The 25561-nt window shown below is 44.1% G+C and overlaps 1 protein-coding gene and 1 pseudogene across 2 annotated transcripts; both read right to left on the bottom strand.

Moving 5' to 3' along the window:
* Positions 1 to 5381: 5381 nt before the first annotated feature.
* LOC103723872 (Phototropic-responsive NPH3 family protein) lies at positions 5382 to 9512 on the bottom strand. The gene is made up of 3 exons (XM_008814948.6): positions 8921 to 9512; positions 6294 to 7397; positions 5382 to 6019 (listed from the first exon to the last, which is right to left on the bottom strand). Exons 1-3 carry the CDS (start codon positions 8981 to 8983, stop codon positions 5573 to 5575), a joined length of 1614 nt encoding a protein of 537 aa, XP_008813170.3. The 5' UTR covers positions 8984 to 9512; the 3' UTR covers positions 5382 to 5572.
* Positions 9513 to 17378: 7866 nt separating this feature from the next.
* Positions 17379 to 19350, bottom strand: LOC103723876 (scarecrow-like protein 32 pseudogene; annotated as a pseudogene). Its single transcript, XR_015967120.2, has one exon. The product of XR_015967120.2 is annotated as a scarecrow-like protein 32 pseudogene (transcript).
* Positions 19351 to 25561: the final 6211 nt, after the last annotated feature.

Here is a 25561-nt window from a genome sequence, read left to right as displayed (position 1 = left end):
GACGAGCCCATCGATCCAGCTTGGCTCGGAGTCGATGCACATGGTGGGCTCGGGTTCCTCCGTGCTGGGGATCCGAAGATACTCGAGCGCTGTTCCCTTGGGAAGCTCGCTCATGCGGGAGGTTGCCAATTTGGATAGCTAGTCTGCCCTGAGGTTCTCCGCTCTGGGAATGTACTGAATATTGAAAGAATTCAGGGCAGATATGAGCTCCCGCACCTTTTGGAGATACTTTTGCATGGATGGCTCTTTAGCTCCGAAATCTCCTTGGATCTGGTTCACTACCAGCTGGGAGTCGCTGAAGGCCGTCAGGTCTTCCACTTTTAGTTCTTTCGCCAGCTTGAGCCCGGCGATGAGAGCCTCATACTCGGCCTCATTGTTCGAGACCGGGAATTCGAGGCGCAAAGCTTGCTCGGCCACCACTCCGTCTGGACTGGTGAGGATAAGTCCGGCCCCGCTGCCCCTCGAGGTCGAAGACCCATCCGAGTGCAGGACCCATGGCTGCCTCGGGGCCTCCTCCACGGATTCGGGTGGCCGCTCGGGGTCGTCCGGAAGGGTGCACTCCACGATGAAGTCGGCGAGTATCTGAGCTTTGATAGCCGGCCTGCGCCGATATTCGAGGTCGAATTCCCCGAGCTCGACCGCCCATTTGGCGATCCTCCCCGCACGATCCGACCTCTGCAATATTTGCTTCATAGGCTGGTCGGTCAATATAGCTATCGTGTGGGCTTGGAAGTAAGGCCTGAGTCTCCGAGCCGAGATGATGAGAGCGAAGATGGTCTTCTCAAATTTAGAATATCGGGTCTCAGCATCCCTGAGAACCCGGCTGGTGTAATAGACCGGCTTTTGGAGCTTGTCCTCTTCCCGGACGAGGACTGAGCTCACTGCAGCTGGGGAGACGGCCAAATATAAGTAAAGGATCTCGCCTTTCTGAGGCTTGGTGAGCAGTGGGGGAGAGGCCAGAAGGCTCCGAAGCTCTTCAAAGGCCTGCTGGCATTCTTCTGTCCACCGGAAGTCTTTCGGCCGTTTGAGGCTCTTGAAGAAGGGGAGGCAGCGCTCGGCTGACCGAGAGACGAACCTTCCCAGGGCGGCAACCCGCCCTGCGAGCCGTTGCACCTCCTTAACTGTCTTTGGAGGCGACATCTCTTGCAGTGCCCGGATTTTCTCCGGGTTGGCTTCAATTCCGCGCTGGGTCACTATGAAACCCAGAAACTTGCCCGAGGTGACTCCGAACGCGCACTTCGCCGGGTTAAGCTTCATTTGGTATCTCCTGAGCTTGGCGAATGTCTCGTTGAGATCGGCTATGTGGTGTTCCGCCGCTCGGCTCTTCACCAGCATGTCGTCCACATAGACTTCCATGTTCTGGCCGATCTGGTCTTTAAAAATTTGGCTGACCAGTCTCTGATAGGTGGCCCCAGCGTTTTTCAGGCCAAAGGGCATCACCTTGTAGCAGTAGGTGCCCTTGTCGGTGATGAAGGCCGTCTTTTCCTCGTCTTCTGGCGCCATTCGAATTTGATTGTACCCTGAAAAGGCGTCCATAAAAGTTAGCAGCTGGTGTCCTGAAGTGGAGTCGACGAGCTGGTCGATGCTCGGGAGGGGGAAGCTGTCTTTCGGGCAGGCCTTGTTTAGGTCGGTGTAGTCCACGCACATACGCCACTTCCCGTTGGCCTTCTTTACGAGGACTACGTTGGCGAGCCAATCCGGGTAGGAGACCTCTCGGATGAAGCCGGCCCCGAGGAGTTTGTCCACCTCCTCAGCCGCAGCTCGTTGTCGTTCCGGGGCGGAGCCTCTTTTCTTCTGCTTTACAGGCCTGCTGGTTGGCCTCACCCGGAGTCGGTGGACCATGACCTCAGGGTCAATTCCTGGCACGTCCGCGGGCGACCAGGCGAAGACGTCAGCGTTGTCCCGCAGGAAGCTGACGAGGCGATCCCTCTCGTGGGCACCGAGGCCGGAGCCGACCTGCACGGTTAGCTCGGGAAAATTTTCTTGTAGTGGGATTTGAATAAGGAGCTCACCGGGCTCTACTTGCTTCTTCCAGAGGGTGTCCCTCGCATCGAGGGTTTCTATGGGCAGCGAAGGGCCCATCGGGTGGTCCGGCGCCTCGGTCGGTTGCTTTGCTGTGTGGGCTGCCATGTAGCATTGCTTGGCGATCAGCTGGTCTCCGCGGACCTCGCCTACTCCTTGGCCGGTAGGGAACCGCACGAGCAAATGGCGAGTTGAAACCACGGCTCGAAGGGCGTTTAGCCCAGGGCGCCCAAGGATGGCGTTATAGACCGAGGGCAGACGGACCACCAGGAAGTCCATCCTCACGGTGCTCTCCCGGGGGGCGAGGCCGACTGTGACAAGGAAGCTAGCCTCACCTTCAACCGGAACCGCATCTCCGGTAAACCCAACCAACGGGGCATTGACTCTCCGGAAATACCCCTTTGTCACTCCCATTTTTTGGTAGGCATGATAATACAAAATGTTGGCTGAGCTTCCATTGTCAACTAGGACACGCTTTACATCAAACCTGTTTACAATCATAGAGATGACCACAGCGTCATCATGAGGGGTTTCGACCCCTTCTAAGTCCTCGTCCGAGAACGAGATGACTTCATCAGTACGTGGGCGCTTCGGGGGTGCTCCCTGGGCGGCTGTTCCTGTCGAGGCCCGCCCAATCATGTTGATGGTACCGGCGATGGGCCTGTTGTCGCCCGGATTTTCGGTTGGTGCGACATTCTCCGCCGGCCTCCTTTCCTTATGTCGGTTCCTCACGAACCGGTTGAGTACTCTCCGTCGGATGAGCGCTTCTATCTCGTCCCGGAGTTGGAAGCAGTCCTCCGTGTCGTGCTCGCGATCCCGGTGGAAGCGGCAATACTTCCTGGGATTTCGGGGGAATCCCGTGTCTCGCATGGGGGGCGGGGGTCGGAAGAAGTCCCGACCCTCGATTTCCATCAGGATTTCAGCCCGGGGAGCGTTGACGGGTGTATAGTTCTCGTACTTCCCCGGGTACGTCCGAGGCCGTGGTGGGGACCTCGGTCGAGGAGGGGTCCTCTGCTGAGGTCGCCTCTGCTGTTGGGGCGGACTTCTCAGTCTGGGGAGACTCTTCTCCCGGCGGGGAGACCGGCTCCTTTGCCGGCCGCGCTCCTCGCGGCGCTTCTTCCGCTTCTTCGAGGCGGGCTCGATTGCTCCCCGCCTGGAGGCAACTGCCTCCTCGGCCTTGGCATACTTCCGGGCTCGGGCCAACATTTCGGTGAAGTCGGCCGGGAAGCTCTTCTCTATGGAGAAGAGGAATCGGTAGGAGCGAACCCCAGTCTTCAGAGCCGACATGGCTATCGACTGGTCTAGCTCGCGAACCTCCCATGTAGCGGCGGTGAAGCGATCCATGTACTCCTTGAGGGACTCCCCCTCTTTCTGTTTGATGTCGAGGAGGGAGTCTGACGTCCGTCGCTGGCGCCGGCTGGCAGCGAAGTTGGTAGCGAACTGCCTGCCGAGTTGCTCAAAAGAGGACACCGTATTCGGCTTCAGTCCCGAAAACCAAAGCCGAGCGGTCCCTCGGAGGGTTGCTGGGAAGGCCTTGCAGAGTATGGCCTCCGAGGACCCTTGTAGGGCCATGAGGGCCCGATAGCTCTCCAGGTGGTCGAGAGGGTCAGTCGTCCCGCTGTAGGGTTCCACTTGAGGCATTTTGAACCTCGCGGGAACCGGCTCATCCTCGATCTGGAGGGAAAAGGGGGACTTGGTAGTGAACTCAAAGTCTCCCTCTTGTCTTGCCTTCTTGCTGTAGAGCGCCGCAATCTGGCGCTCCAGATACTCAACTTTCCGGTCGAGCTCCCCCATCCGTGGGATTGTCGCTGTGGTTTGCGCCGGCTCACGGTGGTCTGGGGCTGACTCTGCCTCAGAAAGTTGGGGCCTCCGGTCGAAACCTTCTCCCGGTAACTCCCTCCAGGGAGAAGCTCGTTCTCCGTTGTTGGCTCTGGAGGAGCCATGCAAGTTTTGGCTTGGGAAAACCGGGCCGTTGGGCAGACACTCCGGCGGGGCCTGAGCCCGTGGGGGGAGCGTAGGTAAGGCTTCCTCACGCCGCAGACCCTGAACGGCGGCGGCCAGGGCCTGGACTTGCTGTACCAGGGCGTCGAACTGTTCCGGCTGGATCTGAGGAGCTGGGTCAGCCGGAGTTGGAGAATTCTGGACAGAGTGTCCAGGGCTTTGCGGGGGACGCCGGGAGATGTTAGAGGCTCCCTTACTTCTCAACTTCATGACTGCTACTCGGTCCCTTCCTCTAGCGCCAACTGTTGCTGGAAATTGGACCCGAGGGCAATCTTCGGTCGAGGGAGAGGGAGCGGCGAGTCACCACGGCGGGGCGGCGACCGGTCGGCGGGCGGCGTCCTCCGTCTGGTGTGGTCGGAGAGAAGGAGCAGCTGGTCCTCGTGGTGAGGCGGCGATCCGTCAGCTGGTGGCGTCCTCCGTCTGGGTGCCTGCACACGAACCAGTGGCCGGGTTTTCCGGCGCCGGCCCTCCGACGCTCAAGTCAGGGAGGGGGCAAATAGTATGAAAAGAGAGATAAACAGTGTCTGTAGAGTGTATCCATCTTCCAACCCCCTCCTGAGAGGCCAAGGCTCCCTTTTATAGGCGGGGGTCGGTTTACCTGCGATGTAACAGGGCGAAGCCGTAGTACGGCTCGGCATGTCGTTCAGGTCGGCGCACGGTCAGGCGAATCATTGCACTGATGTCGGCGGTGAGGGCGTCGTACAACCCGAACTAGCACGCTACCAGGCGAATTATTGCATTGATGTCGGCGGTGAGGGCGTCGTACAACCCGAACTAGCACGTTACCAGGCGAATTATTGCATTGGTGTCGGAGGTATGGCCGAGATCAGAGACTTATCATAGTCGACTAGACTCTGCTGGGCTAATTTGCCGTGGAGAGCTGAGAGTCCGTAGATGACAGGAGCCATGCACATTAATTGTGGAGTAAGCCGGAGATCCGCATTTATTGTGGAGTAAGCCGGAGATCCGCATTTATTGTGGAGTAAGCCGGAGATCCGCATTAATTGTGGAGTAAGCCGGAGGGTTATAGCGGCCATGCGCAATAGATGCCAGAGGGGCGTCAGGATATGGTCCTCGGCCGGACCTCAGAGGTGCACGGCCGTAGCAGGTGGTTGACAAGAGTAGACCTCGAACATCGGGGTTTTTCTCAGATCGGAGGTCTTGAGGTCGGTCGTCTTGAGGTCGGGCGTTCCGAGGTCGGACGCCGACTTCGGCCGTCCAGGGTCGGAGATTGTGCGGCTTCTTAGGGGCATTTGTGTCATTTGGGGGAAAAAATCTTATCCCCCCAACACCAATGAACACCAATGATAAAAGAAGAGCCAAACTTATCGGCAGCTGTACAAATAGACATATCACCATTCGGAAAAAAAAAAAAAAAATCCAACAATCTCTCATTTTCATCTGTTAAAGGCACTGCTCACAAATCAGCTTTAATTCACCATAGGAAGGGACAAAAACATTCTAGCAGATACTGCAGAACCCACTTGTCAACAACACTATGTACAAAAATATATATGAAAAAACTATCAAATGGACATATGGAATTGAATCATGAACAGAGTCTGGGAAGTGATCTGGAGTTACTAGGACTGGATATCCTGGTCTTCATGATCTTTGCCATCTGGGTTTGCATCTTTTTGCAAATTTTCTCCAATTGAACCACCCTCCACTGCATCCCTTGTAGATGGGCTTTAAGCTTTTCATTCTCCATTGACAAGTCAAGCTTCTTTGCATATAGAATGATCTGCTCACCGTCGTTGCATTGATTTTGCTTATATCCATTTACCTTAAGAGGATAACTGAAAGATTTTAGGTGGTCGGTGTCTTGGAGTAGGCTCTTGAGCTTCGATTGCTGAGAAATCAGTGCTTGGATTGCTGTCCTTGAAGGAAATTTTGAGTTTTGGGCAAGGTGCTTGCAGGATTCTGATGTAAGCTTCTCGTAATTTATGGCACAACATATCTTCATCTTCTCTTCCTCGGATAATAGTGCATGAATCTGAGCATTTATCAAAGGATAATAGGCGCACAGAGAAAGAAAAACTTCAGATCACATATTGTAAATGAGCAACCAAAATTTTTGAAGCATTCAATCTAGTTTATTGTTGAATTCTCAAATTCTAATTAGTCCTATTCAAATTGCCCTAATAACATTCAGAGTGCAGATTTCTAGCCTTACATAGTATTTTCATTCAATTTTAAATTTGAATCACCTAGAACATAAAACTTATTTGAAAATTGACATGAAAATTTTGATCATGTAAATACCACACCTCAAAATACATGCCGATGGCATGGTAAATTGCATCATGAGAATCTCTTGCAGCATCAGGTAGAGCTGTAGTTAGTTCAATGAACTTTGAGGGCTTCAAACATGAATCTGGAGCAACTTCTGACAAGTATAAGTCCATTAAGCTCCCCACCTGCTTCAATCTAGTTAAAGATGCTTGGCCGCCAGCACTTAGAAAAGATTTCAGAAACCTTAATACTAGATTTACATCATAAAGACTGTCCATTCCAGCTGGGGCTGGCACAAGTAAATTATCCAGTGTTGCTTGATCAATCTGACTTCCTATCATACTCTCCAATCTGCTTCTACAACACTTGCTCAGATTCAGAGATAAAGAGACACGAAGAATCCCAAACAAGCCCTTGCAGGACATTGAGCTTATGTCAAGAGAGTAGAGCAGATCGATGACAATTTCAGTGGCTTTCTTCTTCTCATCAGAGGCGGCATTGGAAAGTTTACATTTGATGTAATAAAAGAGGAATCTACTGATTGTCCCATGGTCTACTTTCTGAGAAACCATTCTCTTGATTATTTTCTCGATTGAGTCGGAGTTTAAGATCACAAGATCTTCAAACCACCACGCTCGGTGGCTGCTATTTTTTGTGCTAATAGTACTCCTTGTATCACATGAAAACCGCAAAGTGGAGCTCTCTGAAGAGGAACCTGTAGGACTGGTATCACTATTTGTTGTGATTCTTCCTACTAGAGGCTCTAAGATTTTATCATAAATCCCTGAGGAATTTGCTGTAGGAAAGAAATCTTGGCACTGTTTCAAGGCATTCACGATCTCAGACCATGTCCAGTAAGGGATCCCCTCAAGAGATTTTTCAGTAAGCTTGATCAAATTTGGTGAGGAAGAGACATCTCCAGTCATCTCCATAAAGTGGGCTATGCAGTGGAGAAGACAGGTATTGTTGGGAGTTATCTGAGTTCTGCCATTGTTGTAGCAGAACCTGGTCACGAGCTCAAATGCCTCGCTGCCTCCTGGCAAGTCATGGAATATGACCTTCAGTGTCTTTGCCGCCACTGTCACCGATGGTTTGTTGAACAACTTCCTTAGCCTACCAGAGAACGATGACAGGATTTCCTGCAAGGAGTCACAGGATAATAACTCATATCAACAAAATAATTTCATCCAACTATAATAAATGCTTTGTGCAGAGAAATATGTCATGTGGCTAGCAATTAGTCTACTAAATTACCATGAAAAGAATTCAACATTAATAATATATCTTCTGATAAAGATATGGCAACAACAAATCCAGTTCTTCTAATGAAGTTTAGAGACACATCATAGATCTAGAAGAAAGTACTACCAAGGTCCAAGATAGGTACAGATAGCAATCCAAGGCAAGTTTGGCAGAAAATTGTTAGAAAAGAGGAAGAGGGAATTGGCATGAAAGGTTTTCTGAAAGTTGAAAGGATTTTCAGAAGACAACCACCGAAAGCATTGAATTCATGAAAGCAGCCAAAACCCAACAATGGAGAGAGGAGGAATCCTTCCAATGTTCCAGCAAATAAAGAGACAGAAGGTGAGCAGTAGCTATATGCATTTAATAGTAACAGCGTAATAAGGAGAACAAGAATGCAAAATCATTCCTTCATACATGGTAAGAAGGAAGCAATAGCACCGCCTATGAGGCCAACTTTATTTCATGACAGAGAGGTGGGGCTGTGTGAGAGGGATAAAGACGTACAGCATTTAATCCTCACATGAAGAAGTCATTAATGAGAGCAGAATAGAGCAAAGCCATCCAGGCTCGTGACTTATGATAAAACAATAGAAGCCATCAAAAAGAGGCAGCAGAGCACTGAACCCAACATTCCATAAGACGAGAGGGTGAAGTTGACCGGCCAACAGAAGATGGATGGAGTGCACAAACCAAAGATGGCAGCCCACAGAAGATGGACAGAGTGAACAAACCAAAGATGGCAGCCAACAGAAGATGGACAGAGTGAACAAACCAAAGATGGCACCCAAAACAAGAAGTCTGCTAGAACATTGAAATTGTATAAGAACAAAAGTTGGCTGAAGGAAGGGAAAAAAATTAAAAAGAGAATTTGATGAATTCAACATTAGCAGTTCGTGTTCAAGTACGCCTCCCATTTCCAACAACAACAACAAAAAACAGTTAAAAACACTTCAAAAACTATCCAATAACTGGCATATCTCGAATCTCTCAAAGTCTGACAAGCGGCAATAAGGAGCATTTCAATCAAACAAAAAAAAGAAAAATTCAAGGAGAAAACAAGAAGCCTTAGATAAAACAACGGACAGAAGAAGATACCATTTTTTTCTATTCATAGAATGAAATCCCTAAAGACAGCTACGCATCAAGCAAAGAATCAAGCAAAAATGAAAGGAAGAGACGCTCTAAATATTCAAAGAAAAGAACTTTCCGGATCAAATCCAATTTGACTGGCTTTCTTACATCAGGAAGAAACAAGGCATAAGCATCTTACGGATATTTGAGTGACGAATAGAATTACCCAATTGAAAAGCTCGATCAAGATCCTAAATTTAGTTTAAGGGAACAGGGGATAAAATTAACGTTTGGAAATAAAATACTCCAAACTATCCATTAGTTTTGATAGGAGAAAATGGCTTACCTTGTTCACCAAGAAGATCTCCTCCCCATTAACATCCACTTGTAGGTCACAAGTCACCTCCATTGCCTCCAAAACAAGTTTGAGCTTTAAAAAAGGAAGCTTTGGAACGGTTAACAGAACTCCAGCTTCTCAGAGCAATCTCTAGAACTGAAAAGGGATCCAATGATGGAGATGGGAAAGAAGGTGGAAGGAAAAGCGAACTCACAAAGCCATATTCTCTGGAGGGCAACAAGACAAAGAGAAGGCAGCGCCCTTCTGGCTGGTCAAATCGAGGGGAAGAGAAGGAAAAAGAAAAGAAAAGGACTCATATTTCTGAGACACCAAGATCCAGAAGACAGATAGGAAGAGTGTGAAGGGTGGGTGGCAGCTTCTGTGAAGCAACCAGTTCAGTTGGTGGCGACAAGCCTGATATCCCTGATAGTCTCTTCTAACTGCTACTATTTCATACACTGCTCTTCAGACCCCAAGCTTTGAGCTCCAGGAGACTTGGTTTCCTCTGGCCTTGCTCTCTCTCTCTCTCTCTAGTTTTACCTCACTGTGGTGATCTCCTCACTGCCAAATCCCAGTTCTTCCTTATACAATAAACAAACATGACCGGCCCAACCAACATCTTCCTTACTTGAAGTGCCATGCTTTCTCATGTGAGTCAATATGTGCCCAAAATGCCCCCAAGGATGGGGAGGAGACAGAAGGGGTTTTATACCAGTTTATACTGAAATTGGCACCTGAGGATAAGATCACCCCAGAGGCCATTTCTTGGGCTGATGTTTACGCTGTGATTGCAATATAACCTGGTTTGGTTTCCCCATTTAAGCTTTTGGTAGGGACCTGAAATGGAACTATGTATCATGTCTGAAGCTGCGATTAGACCATTTTAGAATACCAGCTTAGGTCTTAGGGTCCAAAAGAACTGGATTTATCTTGATGTTGAGACTTGGCCCAATGAACCACGCATGACTCATTTGAAACAAAAAAAGAACCAAGCAGACCTTAATCAAAACTTTTAATTCGCAGTGAAGAAGGCCTTAATCTAAAGTGGATGGAATTTCCTTGAGGTGTTAATTTGTTTACATATGATGTACATTAAAAGTAAATTAACCCTTCAAGAAGACAAACGTACATGCATGCAGTTAATGATTCCTAGACGAATACTGAGTCAGGCTCATTTGATGTAAATCCAAACTTCGTCAAAATATGAAGCGTAACAAGTCATGTTTCACTACTCCCAGCCAGGCCTTCTTTAATTTGGTCCCCTTCACACCAAATAGGCCATTAGCAACGTCTGCATTAAATATGTACATCGAATGCTTGATGATATATTTTAACTCTTCAATATTTTTTAGTAGTCCATACTTCTAACTCCAAGGAGCACCAATTATGAACCCAACTTGCCTGCTTTAACTTATCAACTGATCGCCAAAATTACTTCCCAAATGTATATCAAGCCACTATCATCTGTACGTAGCTTAAATGGTGTATGTGGTGATGAAATTGTGGGTGGATGCTTCAACCGGCCTGCCTAGGTTGAGACGGCATAGATGTTGTGGGTAGTAAGATAAAGGTTAGTTTCTTCCTACTAAATCAAAGCATCTAAACTATGTGTAGACCTTAGGTTGGCAGGTTAGGGTGCAGGGTTGGATTCACTCCATGGGTCTTGGTATATACTTAAGAAGCTAAATTCTACCTTAGCGAAAAAGAAGAAGAAGCTATATCCCCTTTTTCTTTCTTTCTTTTTTTCCTCCTCTCTTGAAAGAGAACGAAGACTTATCAAAATATTTTTTAAATTTTTTTGAGAGGTATAAAGACATGCTATACTTTATTTATCTAGGTTTAAATATTTGGAGACACATCATTCAAAATTTAAACCCACAACCTATGGTTCTTAAGAGATGTGGGTTTGTAGATAAGCCCCAACCATCATAAACATTTTTTGAAATTATTCTGCCCCATGGATACGTTATACATGGGAACTACATTCGTTGGTTGTATTACATCTAGCAAGCTGCCTAATCAGGGACAAATAGATTCTTCCAAAGTAACACTTAATATTGTGTTTGCTCCCTTATAACTCACGGTACTGTGAATAGTGCAAAACCGTATGTCGTAGTCATGTCTTGCTCCCTCGCCTTTATGCGCCAATGGTACATTAATGATAATGACAACAACTTGTAATAAGTAGAGGCACCTAAATTTGGATTAATATATGATAATGTTACCGAGGCAGTCCTCTTCCTTTTATTGTAATCCTTAAAATAACTTTCCTCCTGCAATAAATAAAAAAAAACAAAAAAAAGATTAAGTATCTTGTGAGTCGCGAAATTTTGTTTTGTATTATTTTTTTTTTAAAAAAAAAACTTTGAGGCGTCCATCAGTGCATATAATTCAACATTTCCATATGTATGTTGTATCATACTAGTTGCTATTGGTTTTTTCGGTCGATCTCTTTATGATACGTGGCGTCCCAAATTTTCATTTTTTCTTTTTGGTTAAACGTCGAAAATTTTCTTAACCTTCTTTAGGACTGCTCAGTAGCCGTTCGTTTCTTTTGCTTTATATAAAGAGAAGCATTCAGAGACACACCCAAGTGATGAGATAAAGAGGAAAGGAACGAGGAGAAGATGACAAACCACCTCCCTCATTTCTTATCTTCGTATTACGCTCTTGCAGAGAAAGTTGACAAGGGAGGAACATGAAACGTGGGAGAGATTTATTACCAGCGACGGTACACAGGGACCAAATTAAAGTATACGATCACGGCATTTCCTTTTCAGCTCTTGCTGCCACTGGCTTATGGAGATGGGTGGGTTTGTGGTGATGTAAACTGTGACCACCGGCCCACTAGTGCCAGCCAGGCGCGGAATGTCTGTGCGGTGGGAAAAATTCCTGTTCAGAGGGTTGGATCCTGCTGGCCGTAGCGTTAATCCTCGGACATAGCGCCGTGAAAGTTGATGGGTGGGGAGAATGCCACGGTGAATGGACCACAAGTTGTTTTTTTTACAAATAGCTGATATGCTCCCAAAATCTAAAATTCCGAGAGACAGCAAGACTAGATGAATCTGGGGTGAAACTTTGATTTTATCATCCTGCAAAGCTGATTTCCTTGTCTTTAACTGTAGGAGAATTTTTTTTAAAAAAAAAGAAAAACCCAATTGCCCTTTTCATAGAAAAGTAAAATGCCAATGCCTCTAGAATGTCACAGTGGTATAAAATTATTGTTTCACCGTTTACCTCACAATCGGCCTCTATTGAATGGACAAACCGACCAATAAAAATCCGTCATCTTGCCACAAGCTTTAATAGTTGGCTTTCTTTATTTTGGCCAGTATTGGAGCGCTATCTGCAGCCATTCCTCCATCATTCATTAGCGACTTATGGGTACTTGATGTCGGGATCATCTCTTATCGAGCATAGTGGCTACTGAAATATCGCCACAAAGGTATGCATTGATTCTATCTGATCTCTCCAGTTCGAACGATAGACGAGCTGAGATCTCTGACGATCTCACCAACTTAGTGCTTGAATCAGGCCATTTCTAACATTATCCATAATGCCCATAGCAAGGTTTATTTGGGAATAAAATAATAGCTATTACATGAAACCTTACTTTCTATTGCAGTTTTAAAATAATATCATTATTTGATCTTATTTATATTTATATATATTCCTGTAAATATAAATTATGCTCTTTGAAAATCACTATTTTACAATAATATCCTTCCCATTAGATTTTTGACTGATAAAATTAACACATAATTATTTCAGTAAAACAAATAAATTATCCTTCCATACTAATATTCTTGACAAAAATTTAATATTTGGTCTTATAATAAAAGGCTATTTTTTATATAAATTTTCCAAAGAAATTAATGCAAAGAAGTAATTTTGTTTTGACAGTAGAAGAGAATAATCAAATCATTCTATATTTTAAAAATTATCATTATTTATTAATATTGCTAGCTAACAATCTATGGAGATATCATTCCAAAGATATAAAATGATTTGAGGGTTATATAGTAAATATCAATTTTTGAACAGTAAATATGCAGTACGCTGTATTGAAAAGGGTCCAAATAAATATATCACTTTTCTATTTAGTTGATCAGTGAAAAATAATGATTACTACTCATTATATTACGATTATTAGAACAAGTTGTTAGTAACATAACAACTTACATCATTAAATCTCGTCCAAAAATATCTCTTGGATTGGATTTCTACAAGAAAAATGAATCCAATTTGCACCAACAGATCTAGTTGAGGCAAGATAATCCGAGCAACATATTATTATTTGCCTCCAGAAATAGATAATAAGATCCTTGGAAGGATATCAAAAACGTTTTAAAAAACACAATTCTTAGGAAGCACCAATGGGACTTCCTCGGCTGATTGCCATCCCTCCTCAATGTTTGCAATTCCTTTTTTTAAGGAAATCGAGGCAGCAAGTATCATTGTTTGATTACGAAATTGAGACACTGCGAGTCAAAGAAGGTCAAGAGAACCAAAAAAACAGAAGAAAAAAAGAATGGATAGGGGAAAAGAATTGGAAAGAACAAGAAGAAATACAAGAAAGAAAAGTCCCGCACAAGAAACCATCCCACCCGGACACAAGTCTGAGCACTAGAGCATTTTTTTTCTGAAGAAAAGAAATCCTTTAGAAGGGGTAAGAACTTGTTCAACCTTAACTTCCTCACAAGATAGGAAAAGAGGAAAAAAATTTAAATAATCTTGTTGATTTAATGTATATATATAAAGCTATTGGTCATTATCATTCTTTGGACTATCTATGATATTTTGAGATCCAATCAATTTTTTTAATCCTATATAAGTTTCCAAAATCTTCTCAGTTCTTAATCCTTTATGTATGTATGTATGTATGTATGTATATATATATATAGGTCACATACTCTCTCCATTTAACCTATTCAACAATTGGTTCATGGTCAGCTTCAATAAGCTCAATCTTACTTAAAAAAAGACTAGTCAAAAGGTATATTTTTTGGATTCCTTAGTTCTATATAAATATCTAAAAAAATTTCAATAAATAATGTATATAGGGCTAAACAAATGCCTGCATAGAATTCTCACACTACCTTTGTCATTATTAAAACCATATGCGTGGTTGAACTCCATGCAGTATCCATCAGGCCTCATGAACCTATATATATATATGTTTAGAGAGCGATCGTGAACTGTTGTCACGATCTGCTTTTCCCGCATCTTAAACCGCCCCTCTCCCACGCTTCTCACACTCTGTTATTAAACTCCGTTCTCTTCCCATCTTTAGTTTTTTTTTTTTTCAGTTGAATAAAAGGAAACTAACTATAACCAAGTCGACTTAAAAACAGATTGGTCTCCACACAGTTTTCCCTTTCTCATTGAAAAAAAAAAACCAAGAATGACGTCATAGTTCATGCAAAACCCTTGTCCTCCTCCCTTTGAACTGCATCTCCTTGCAACCAGAGATACAATGCAATAAAATGTAAGAAAATATAAAATTTACAAATAAATTTATCTCATTCTATCAACTTATGCTTTTAGAATAAGTGGTGATTTCAACATGGTATCAGAACAGAGATCCTGAATTCGAATCCTGTCTCCACACTTTTTAACTCCATTATTAAAAAATTTCACATATTAGGCTTCCAATTAAAAAGAAAAATCTGACCTACATGTAAGGAAGAGTATAAGAAAATATAAAATATATAAATAAATCTACCTCATCCTATCAGCTTAAACTTTTGGAACAAATTATGATTTTAAAATAGAAGTTGCATACAAGTAGAGCTGCAGTAGTGCACGCAACAAAATTTTGATTTTTGGATGCATAAATCCATAATTACAGCATCTCAACTTCTTTTGTTTGAAAAGCTGCAAATATGGATTGCAAGTATATGGAACTATTTGGTTGGATCGTCTAAAGACGAAGGTGTGGTCACCCTTCGAGGATGGTCCCTGGAGTTGCTGATTGGAGTGCTCGAGAGAGGAAAGAAAGAGGAGGCAGAAGTGTCGCGGGCTCGAGACTCTCGCGGGGACGTGAGGTCGAGACTCGGGACGCTGGGAATGCGGCGAGTCTGACTTGAGCCGTGCGACTCGACTCCGGGCTGCATCTCAGCCCAAACGAGCAATCCGAGCCCAACAAGCTGCAGCCAACCAAATCACTGTAACTGGGCTTTCTGGGTGCCCATACATATGGCAACGTGGAAGAATGGCGACCAATCTCCTGTTAAACTTTCTTCAACGGACAGGGAGGGGAAAACGATGTGGGCCCAATTTCTGCTGTAAAGAAAATATGGTTATAGTTAGTTTCCTTCAATTTAATTTTTTTTTTAAGACTAATGATGCGGAGAAAATAGAGTTGGACGGCAGGGTTTGAGAAGCATGAGAGAGAGGTGTAAGAAAATATAAATTATATAAATAAATCTATTTCGTTCTATTAGTTTAAGTTTTTGGGACAAGTGGTAATTTTAATATGATATCCAAGCAGAGGTCCTGAATTCGTTCGGCCCATATATGGAGAGGAGTGTAAAAAAATATAAAATATATAAATAAATCTACTTTATTCTATCAACTTATTGCTACTTTTATGATGCAGATAAATAAATAAATCTATGGATGCAAATCTGGTTACTTGGCCGAGTCCATAAACCGACTCCCATGGCATCAATGTGCTCCAATTTCTTGTTATATCTGATTCTGTGAGGCCATTAATTTTTACAGACCTACGTGGGCATGGACAAATTCCGAGATCAAACAATTGAAGATGTCTTGATGTCGAAAAAGAAAAGGAACTCAGTGACAAATAACCACATGATAATGAAATTAATGGATAGTAGTTGCGCAAAGTTCCAACAATAGTCTATGTAGGCTTCAGGATCTCTTAAGTCTAGAGTCCGAAGTGCAAGCTTATGTTTCATTTTATCTGTTGGTGCAGGTGGGGAGGGAAAGCCCATTTATTGACATTATCATACAAGGTAGACAGAGACATGGGATTGGGCTAACCCAGCATCTGGCCAATATTGTGGACCAATGTAATTCGTGCCCTGAAAGCGAGCCGTTCGTGAGCAGCTCGGTTTGTTTGCATCAAATTCCATTCAAGAGTAATGGAAAAGTATGCTTTAGAGCAATGGAAAAGCTTGGCTAGGCTCGGTTGAAAGATTATCCATGCCGAGCTTGGGCACTTTTGCACCACTAGTGACACGTTTTTATGCACGTATGCTGCAAATACTCAAAGGGGAGACCAAAAATGGCGTCCAGACCCTTTTCTCAAGCATGTCGTCTCCAAAAGGTCTCAGCCTCATATGTGGGTTACGTTGGACGGCCCCAATAATTTTTCGGTTTGGAAATCTGAGCACATCCTGACCCGGAGCCTAAATCCAGTGGGCATACTCTGCCGGATTCATGTAAGGACCCCTGGCCCTGATTTATATGGCTTTAAATCCAGTTTGTCGGGTGGGGTCGAGCCGACTGAAGCACGGATATGCTTGACCTCTAGGGGTAAAAATGGATTGAATGATATTCGTCCGATTTCATTTTTGTTTCCAAATCTATTCGGATATCCGACTACTATCCGTTTTAGTATCTATATTCGTCAAAAAAAATATATAAATATAGATAGACAACTATCTGATCTGTATCTGAATATCCGATTCTATTGGTAACTCTATTTAATTTTATATAGCACTCATGAACCTTTAAAGAAAATAAATAACCATATTAACATGCTTTAAACTTAATTTATCATTCACTTAATAATATATTTGATTTTATGACCATAAAATTTAATTATCAGAATTATATATGTATTTATATCCATGCCTATGATATCGAACTTGTATCTATATTTGTTTAAAACAAATATAAATATAAATTTTTGCATTGACTAACATCTGTATTTATATTCGTCAAATAAAACAAATATGGATATCGATATACTAGTATCCGATCCGTATCGAATTCAGCTGTATTGACCTCGTCCCAGTGACAACCCTACTTACAGATATGAGAAGGTATGCAATGTTGTGTGGTGCATAACAAGTGGTAGAGAAACTTGAAGGGATAAAATAGACCAAAATAACAATTTAAACTCTTTAGATTCCATGAAACCTCTCGCTAGCCACCAGGTGCACCTTCTTTCTTTATTTTTATTTTTTATTTTTGGATTGGATTCTCAGTCGGAGCACTAGCTCTTCATGCAAAATTTAACGCCACAAGTGATGGAATGAAATGGTGCCTCAAGCATAACCGGGTTACCCATAATATATAGAAAGAAGATCTTATCCAATCTTGAGAGTATATGATTTATATAGTCCTAACTTCGAAGCAACAGACTGGATTCATGACGAGAAAAGTAGCCACCTTCAGAGGGTTTGGTTCCCAAGGCCTGTCGTGCAGAGGCTGCAAGCACATATAGGGCAAGTTGCTTTGTTGTTACTGTGACTCACAAGGTGTCAACAAAAAATTAACTTACTTAAACCGAGGCACAGCCTCACCATGGATGAAGACATTAGATACATTCCTCCAATATTGCCACCGATCATACGGGCTTTGCCAAGCTAAGATGCTCTCTCCGCTGCAAAGCTGGCCTTTTTACAAATAACAAACAAACCCGGCCGTTTTACTCTCTCTCTCTCTCTCTCTCTCTCTCTCTCTCTCTCTCTCTCTGTGGCCCCCCACCACCCTAGGCAAATATCACACCCACCCACCTCCGTAGGCAAAGCCTACACCATTTTGCCACGGCTCTTGCGTTGGACCACAAAGGGATGCCGAGATCTCTCTCTCTCCCATCCAAAGAGACAAGGCTTTTATTCATCAAATCCATCTGGGACCCAAGCTGTGGTGAAAACTGAGCTATGGCCTTTCCATGTGAGCACCAACATGTCTTCTTCTTTCTTCATACCCCAACCACTTGCATGCTCATCCAAAAGAAGCTTCACCTCCTTCACCGTCTCCTCATCGAACGGAATGCTTTGAAATCTTGCTCTCTTCATTCGTTGCACGAACCGAACACCGGACTCCGACCTCTCTATCCTTCGGCCCCCCTCAAACCCTATGATGTTCTCGATCTTCTGCCCGACATCGGCCTCGTACTCCGCCTTCTGGGGGCTGTCCTTGGGCAAGAAGGTCTCGAGGGCATCAAATGGTATCCATAGATAGTTGAAGCATGCCATGATCCTCGAGGTGAGGCTCGGGGAATCCAAGTCGGAGTCCTCATCGGTCACCGTCACAATCCGAGGACCGAGTCCGCGTATGAACTCTAAGAACCCATCTCTCGATGACGGGTCCCTGGCAATGCCCCCTGACTCCTCTGGCAAGTACCGGAGCCAGCTCTGGCAATTCAGGACCAGGGTCTCATCGTCCCTGAGCCCCAGGGATGAAGGATCCAATTGGCCCGATGCCAATTCCTGGCGAAAGCGCAAGGCGGCATCCATCCCGTCACCGGAGTTCGCTGAATTGGCCTTAATCACATGGAACTCGAATGGGATGTCTCTGAACTTGGCAAAATTGGCCAGCCTCAGGCCGACCTCCTCAATCGAGATATTGAGGGAAGGAGGGACCGGCGGCCTGGAGGACGGCACGGTGATGCGGAGCGACGGGGGGCCCTCGGGTCTCTTGGCGAGCTCATCGATGAGCGTAGGCCACTGCATGCAATGGGTGATGCCGAAGTCGAGCACATGGACCTTGGGCCTGTCCTGCACCGCCTTGAGGATGGCGCCGTTGGAGGCGGAGAAGCCGAAGCGGTGCCACGGGGTGAGGTCGACGTAGCCTGCGAGCTCGGTCACGGTCATCGGCCGGGCCCGGGCGAGCCCCGTCGCAGCGAAGGGCATGGCGGTCGGGCAGAGGCTGGAGGCGCGGGCGATGAGGGCCCTGAGGAACCAGGAGGTGAGCCTCTGGTTGGGGTCTCCATGAGGGGAGGCCACGTTGTTGAGGACCCACATGACCTGCTGGGCTAGGGTTACATCATTGGATTCTAGGGCGCTGGCGCAGTGGAGGAGGAGCTTCTCGATACAGGCACCATCTAGGCTCCCAAGGCGCCCCCTGAGCGCCCCAGAGAGGGAGTCCCGAGGGGTTTGGAGGAGATTAGGGTTTGAGACGGGGATAGAAGTGGGGGTGCCCCTTAGCTCTGCCTCCATGGCTCTTTGATCGAGAGAGAGAGAGAGAGAGAGAGAGGAGGGGGGGGGGGGGGGGGGGAGGCTAGGGTTTCACCACATCCTTCACGTGCATGGGTGTGTGGTGGAGGGAATGACACGTGGCGGAGGGATGGCTGAGGATTGGGGAGCTAGCCAGGGATTCATCTTTGGAAGGAATGGGTTTGCAGAGATGGGAGGGGGTTGTCGAGGGCTGGAAATCTCAAGAGGATATGGTGGTGCGCTTTTTAAAACTAGCAGTGGACGAGGGGGAGGGGATAGACGGGAGTTTTGGGTGTGTGGGTCTCGCTTAGTCCCTACTGGAGTTTTGGGTCTATATATAGGGGGGGTCTACAAGGCCATTCAAATTTTTATTGGAATTTTTATTTATGGTGAACGAGGACAATGGAACAGTGTGGAATGAAGGGTACTAGTGTTTTGCCAGAAAAGACGGGATGCCACGTTTTTTTTAAATCGTTAATCATGCAGCATAGTTGTCTTCTTCTTTACCATTGATTGAAGCATACTGGAAATACACTAGGTTGATCATATATGCGTACCCTGTTCATATTGTTAATATAAAACTCAGAGAGTTGATCCGTAACATGATCAAATTGTCTCCACTTCATTGATTTTCATTCTCCTGACACAACTTTAACTGGTAATACACAAGATTTGTGTAACGCGTTCATCCATACGCGTTCTCCTGACACAACTTTAACTTTGCATGCACACATATATAAATTTATATATTTATATGGATGATCATTATATCAGTTCCAAAATTCTATATCATATGTTCTTTTTCTTAGATAATTGCAATTAGGCCTTTTTATTGACTCATCAACGGCAAGACTTAGGATTTAAAAAAATTCAATTTGCTCATTGAGTTGCCACGACTAAACTGAGAAAGAGGAGTAGGGCAGACCTAAGCTTTTCAGAGCTTAATCTATGGTCAAAAAATAAAAACCCTTGTGAATTTTCAGAATGCAAGTACACCATTGGATGTCGTGGTCCGGTGGACTCGCACTACAAAGTCAATGAAACAAGTACATGCTCTCTAATCAGAATAAGACAAATGATTAGCCATAAAAAAACGGCTATTTTGGCTATTTTGCTCATTAAGTTGTTTATATAAGTGTCACTGGTTTCTTAATTACTAGAAGGTAAAGAGTAGGCCAGAGAAGCTGCCCTAGCCGGCCTCTCTTTTGTCCAATGGTATTACAAGACAAAACCCAAGCTTACAGTGTTAATTAGTTGGTTCTTCCTGTATCAGCCTTGAGGCTGAAAGGTAGCTGGCTCCTTTACATGCCAACGTACATCATGAAAGAGCAAAGAGTTGTTCTTTTGCGCCATGCTAGTCCAACGGAAAGGACAATTGGACTTCTTTTATCTAGATAGCATGTCGCTCCTTGATTAATGATCGGCATAAGGGCAAGCTACCAAAATGATGACTTCATGTTGATTAACCCGGATATCTTAAGCTAATGAAATTGTTTTGTTGGGTTATGTGCACTTAGAAACTCTCATTTGAATGGTCAAAAGCCGTCCCTATTCCAGTAAAGGCCAAAATCATTATGATAAAATCATTCATTACTTTCTCCTAAAAAAGAAGAAAGAAAAGTAAAAAAGAAAATCACTTATTACCTTTTTTCTTGAACAATATTATCCGTTGCTATGTCATGTCATCCTAATTATCAGTAACTTGTAAGCTTCTTTTGTCAATATTCTTGATTTATGTCAAAAAGGGGTACCAAAAGAAGCAGCCTAACAACATAAGCAACTGCACTGCATTATGATAGCCTAATAAACATTCTTTCCACATGGAACAATCCCCAGATATCAGAGACCTTTTGTCCAATTTATACGAGGGTTATAAACTTGTTAGAATGGGGTTTGTTATGGATCCAACAAAGATGAATAAAAATGAAGAAAGGAGATTGAGATCACCCCGCTCACTTTTTGTGAAGCTAATGAATCTAATGCAGAGTACTTTTTTTCATTTGATTCTTGCTGCATATTATTGACCGAGCTTTTTCAGAGATTGAAAAGCTTAGATATGTTGCCAATAAAAGAAAATTGTGCATGATAGTTAATATAAGCTCCAACAAAATGTTGGAACAAGTTCTGAACTTTTTTTAGAGCCTCATACACTGAAAATAATGACACTGATGGTGAGTGAAGTCCAGAGCTTTCCTACATATAAAAAAGAAGTCCAGATCTAGTTAACAGCAAGCAGGAATTAATTACTATATTGTAAACAACCTTATGCTTCTGAGAGGGCATTATTTTGGTTGTCCTTATCCACTCTAATTCAGTCGTAGCATTCGGGAAGTACATAAGAAGGCAAAACAAAAAGCACCAGGCGCATGCACTGGTATGCGAGGGTTCCATGTGATATCTATCAAACTCCAGAGAAACCTAGCCTGCTGACAAAATATCTAAATTACTAAAATCTTAACCTTCATAGATTATTTAAGGAAATGAAGGCAACATCAAATACCGCCACCACAAGAAACAATGGAAGGTCCAAATTATGCATAGATATTCCCACCAGAGCTTTGGTTGGAAAACTTCATTGGTGTTTCCTTTTGTCATTGATCTAGTATTGAAGAGATTAGATTAATTCCAAGTAGTACTTGTGCCACCTATGCCAAATAACTAATTAATCTAGAATTCTAGGCTTAAAATACGATCCCTTTAAATGACTTTCATGCATTTGAATTGGGATGCGATGAGGATCTTCTGCATGTCTTTGCGCGCTACTTATACGATTCCACTTGTCTGAAAAAGGCACAATCATGGATTCCCATGTGAAGATGCTGTGGTTACATGTTGATTAATCTTCCAATTATCTAGCATTTTACTTTTTCAGGAATGCGGTGAAAATGCCGCCACCTGGACATCTCTCATACAGTGTCCAACTATGCTGCTTGAATTTTACCCGCCCGAACTGTGCTTGACCTTTAAGGCCTTAAACCAAGGAACTTTGAACTACCAACACTACCATGATTTTGAGAAAGCTGCTGCAGTTTATTTCAGAGACAGAACAAGCTAGTACAGTTGTGCAATTGTGTGCAGCAGGACAGCATGAGAGCATGCACGGAGCCTCTGCGGTGCGGGATTTGTACAGTAGAGTACTGTTGAGCACTTGATGGCCACGATCAAGAAATAGATGACTATCAAACAAGATAGGATAGCCTTACATGTCATACATAATGCCTCGCTGTTGATAACCGTCCATCTGATGATGGCCATCGAGCACTGCACGACACTTTATGGTGCAAATCAGGCACAGCAAAGGATTCTCATGGCAACAGTCAGCAGACAGCACCAGGTTTAGATCTAAGTTTGGCCTGTTGATCTACCAACAGTCAACAGACGTGCAAGCTCCCATGATTATATATGTGGCCTCTATATTCTAACCCAAGCTTAGGCCCGTCCCATTTACATGCCGGATTAAAAACTAAACATAACTGGGAGTTGCTTGGACTGTAGGAGATTTCATTCATGGCATCCGCCATGGACAAAGAAGCTGAAGCAACGGAGAAACGGTGTTGAAGAGCTTACAGGGAAACGCATGAAGATGACACACATCAGATAGTATTAAGCCAGTCCAATATGTTCCCTCCTAAGGGAAGAAGTTGGTCGAAACACTCGTTTGCATCAGAAGCTGCTGACTACCAGGTTTGCTTGACCTCGAGCTGCCTCGGCCTGAAAGTTTTTGGACCAGCACATCCAAATCCGCCGTTTAGTGAAATGAGCCCAAGACCGTCCTTAACAGGCCGTACTGTTTCTAATCTCGACCCGGCCCAAATTCCACGAACAGGCCGAGCATTTAATCTTGGGTCTACAGGGCAGGTCAAATTATTAGGCTAGCTTCAGTAAATTGGGGTCGGTAAAGTTCTGTGGCCACAAAGAAGGCTCAATCCTTGCCTTGGAAGTGGCCAGTGGTTGGAGCAACTCCATTTTAGGAATAAGGGCAGGATAAGGCTTTGCTTTTATCTTTCTTCTGTTTTCAACGGAAGACATGGTGGCCACCAACCTAATCAAGGTGTTGATATCCCACTAGCAGCGCATCTTCTTCCATACAAACATTTTATAAGAAAGTGGGCAGAGAAGGTTGTTTGAAAGCCTCCAATCAATGAATTTTTTCTCCATAAAACAAACGGCCCTCTTTTTCTCAGCGCATCGACAAGGAAAGGATAACTTCGAATAAGTCAGGTCTTGTATCTTAGTGGCTTGACTCAGCCCCCATCACCAAACAAAAAGGTTCATGAAAGGGACGAAAGGGACGTTGAGCTCTACCCACTCCACTCTTTGCGGCATCTATATGAGAAGCTCTCTCTAAAGAGGAAAGGTCGATGAAAGAGTACAGCATCCCTTGGAAAAAAAAGGTTGACAGACAGTGCCCTTTCATCCATGACCTCAAATTTGAAGACTATATCCTCTGTGATGAGTGGAACTGATCGCCAAGTTGATCGGATAGATACAGCATAAGCTTTCAAGCACTCGTACCATATCACCACTCATTTTAGCTAAATGCGAAGAATTATTGTCTTTAGTCTAGTGTCTTCGTATACTGTGCTGTAGAGCTTCTATTACATGCAGATGCTCCTATGATGGCACGTTCGCCAGCTATATTCTAGTTAAATTTAGGTTTATGGTAAATGGAGCACTACACGTTGTTGACTTGGAATAACGTTCATTCAGTAATAGTGGGTTCTCAGAAGTCAGAACATTCGTGCCCATGCGTTGCCGTGACAAAATGGACGAACGTCATGTCATTGGGTAAACTATTGTTCAGAATTCCACATCCAACCACTGCGCGACGACTCGCAATAATAAAATGGGCAGCCAGCGTTTGTAAATATTTTATTTCATGGCCACGATATATAAAGCCAAGTTGAAAAGTATGACCAATATTGCAACTCAGTTTATGAAGAGTTCGGACCCATCTTTTGGCTGTATATACTATTCCTTCGCAAGCTCCGGAGCCTGTCAAAGGCTTGCACTTGGACCCATTTATACATGCAATCGCCCCATTCTATGGAGAAATTGCACGACGATTAAGCCGAGGTAAAAATTATATAGACACTGAGAAGTGCTTACTGCGTCAAAATTCTCTGGGTGGGTAAGCAATTAGAACGAGTAAATGAACTACTAACGTAAAGTAATAAAAAATGCCCATTGTGCATGAAAAATTCAAGATTATGTAATTGTATGGGCAAAAAGAAATCACCTTTTGAGAATGATGGTGGCAATTCTCCCCTCATATCATGAAAATGATGGAAGAACTCACCTTTCCAAGATTAAATATGGATGATCCTTCCAATGAAAGAAGGGTGGGACTACTGGACTATCGTTGAGCGATTGAGACATCGTGACTTGTGTAATTCAGAAGCAAAGTCTACAACTCGGAAAATCTCCACAGCTTCAGATAATTAGCCCTTACCGTCCAAGTAAGGATTGATCTCATGGACCAGCTTGATAAGCTCTGCTTTGGACCATACTGCAGCCTCACCATCGCACGTTATTAGTTGAAAAGAAGCTTAATCAAATGACTGCCTAGAAAGCTATCGAAGGTTGACTAGGACCCTGATTGTAGCATATGAGTCCAGCAAGTCCTGATCAGCATGAGAGTGACTAATGAACTCCTCTTTTACGAAACTTTGTGAGCCAACCCTGGACTTTATCATGCTATTAGTTTTTTTCTAGTAAACCGAAGGAAGAGGCTAGGGATGGCAATGAATCAGGGATCGGATAGGACATTACCTGTAGCTGTTCCGTACTTGTCTCAAGGCAGAGTTGGGCGAGTAAAGTTAAATAGGGTGGATTGGACGGTCAAGTCGGGTAAAGTTACAAATTCATTTTTTTTTTCAAGATACAAATTTATTTTTTTGTCTTGAAGAGGAAATTTGTAAAGAGATATACATATTTAAATTGAGTTGGGGACGAAATTTACCATTACCCAAAATCAATTTTTTTTTCAACATACAAATTCATTTTTTTTTGTTTTGAAGAAGGAATTTATGAATATATATATATATGTATATCCAAATCGAGTTGGGTTGAATTTTACCATTATCCTTATCTGCTTCGGATCCATCGTGCAAGGTCGGGTCAAATCGGATAACCTGATGGGGTAGAGCAAAGTACCATCCCTAGAAGAGGACCCTCTCTCGTGGCATTGGGTCACAACTCTTGAATGCCAACTTTTTCTGAATGAAAAAAAAAAGGAAAAGAAAACTCTGGAATGTCAAAATAAATGTAGTTGTGCCTGGTCTCTGTTTTTCGGTAAGCATGCCTGGCCTCGATGCTGGCCGGTTCATCATGCTGCAGTGCTAAGACTTGATGGGGTCCAACAACATCTGCTGTCACGCCCCGGATCCGGATCCGTGACACGGCCGTGCTATTGCCGACTATCGCCCACAGTAGCACGCAGCCTCATACAGGGGTAACAGGTAGCCAAAAGGATTAAAACTTATATATATATATATTAAAAGTTTTACAGTAC

This window comes from Phoenix dactylifera, chromosome 1 (genome assembly GCF_051530095.1).
Source record: "Phoenix dactylifera cultivar Ajwa chromosome 1, Ajwa_hap1_PhDact_Kaust_v1.1, whole genome shotgun sequence".
Lineage (NCBI taxonomy): Eukaryota > Viridiplantae > Streptophyta > Magnoliopsida > Arecales > Arecaceae > Phoenix > Phoenix dactylifera.
This window is presented reverse-complemented; position numbering and strand designations above follow the sequence as displayed.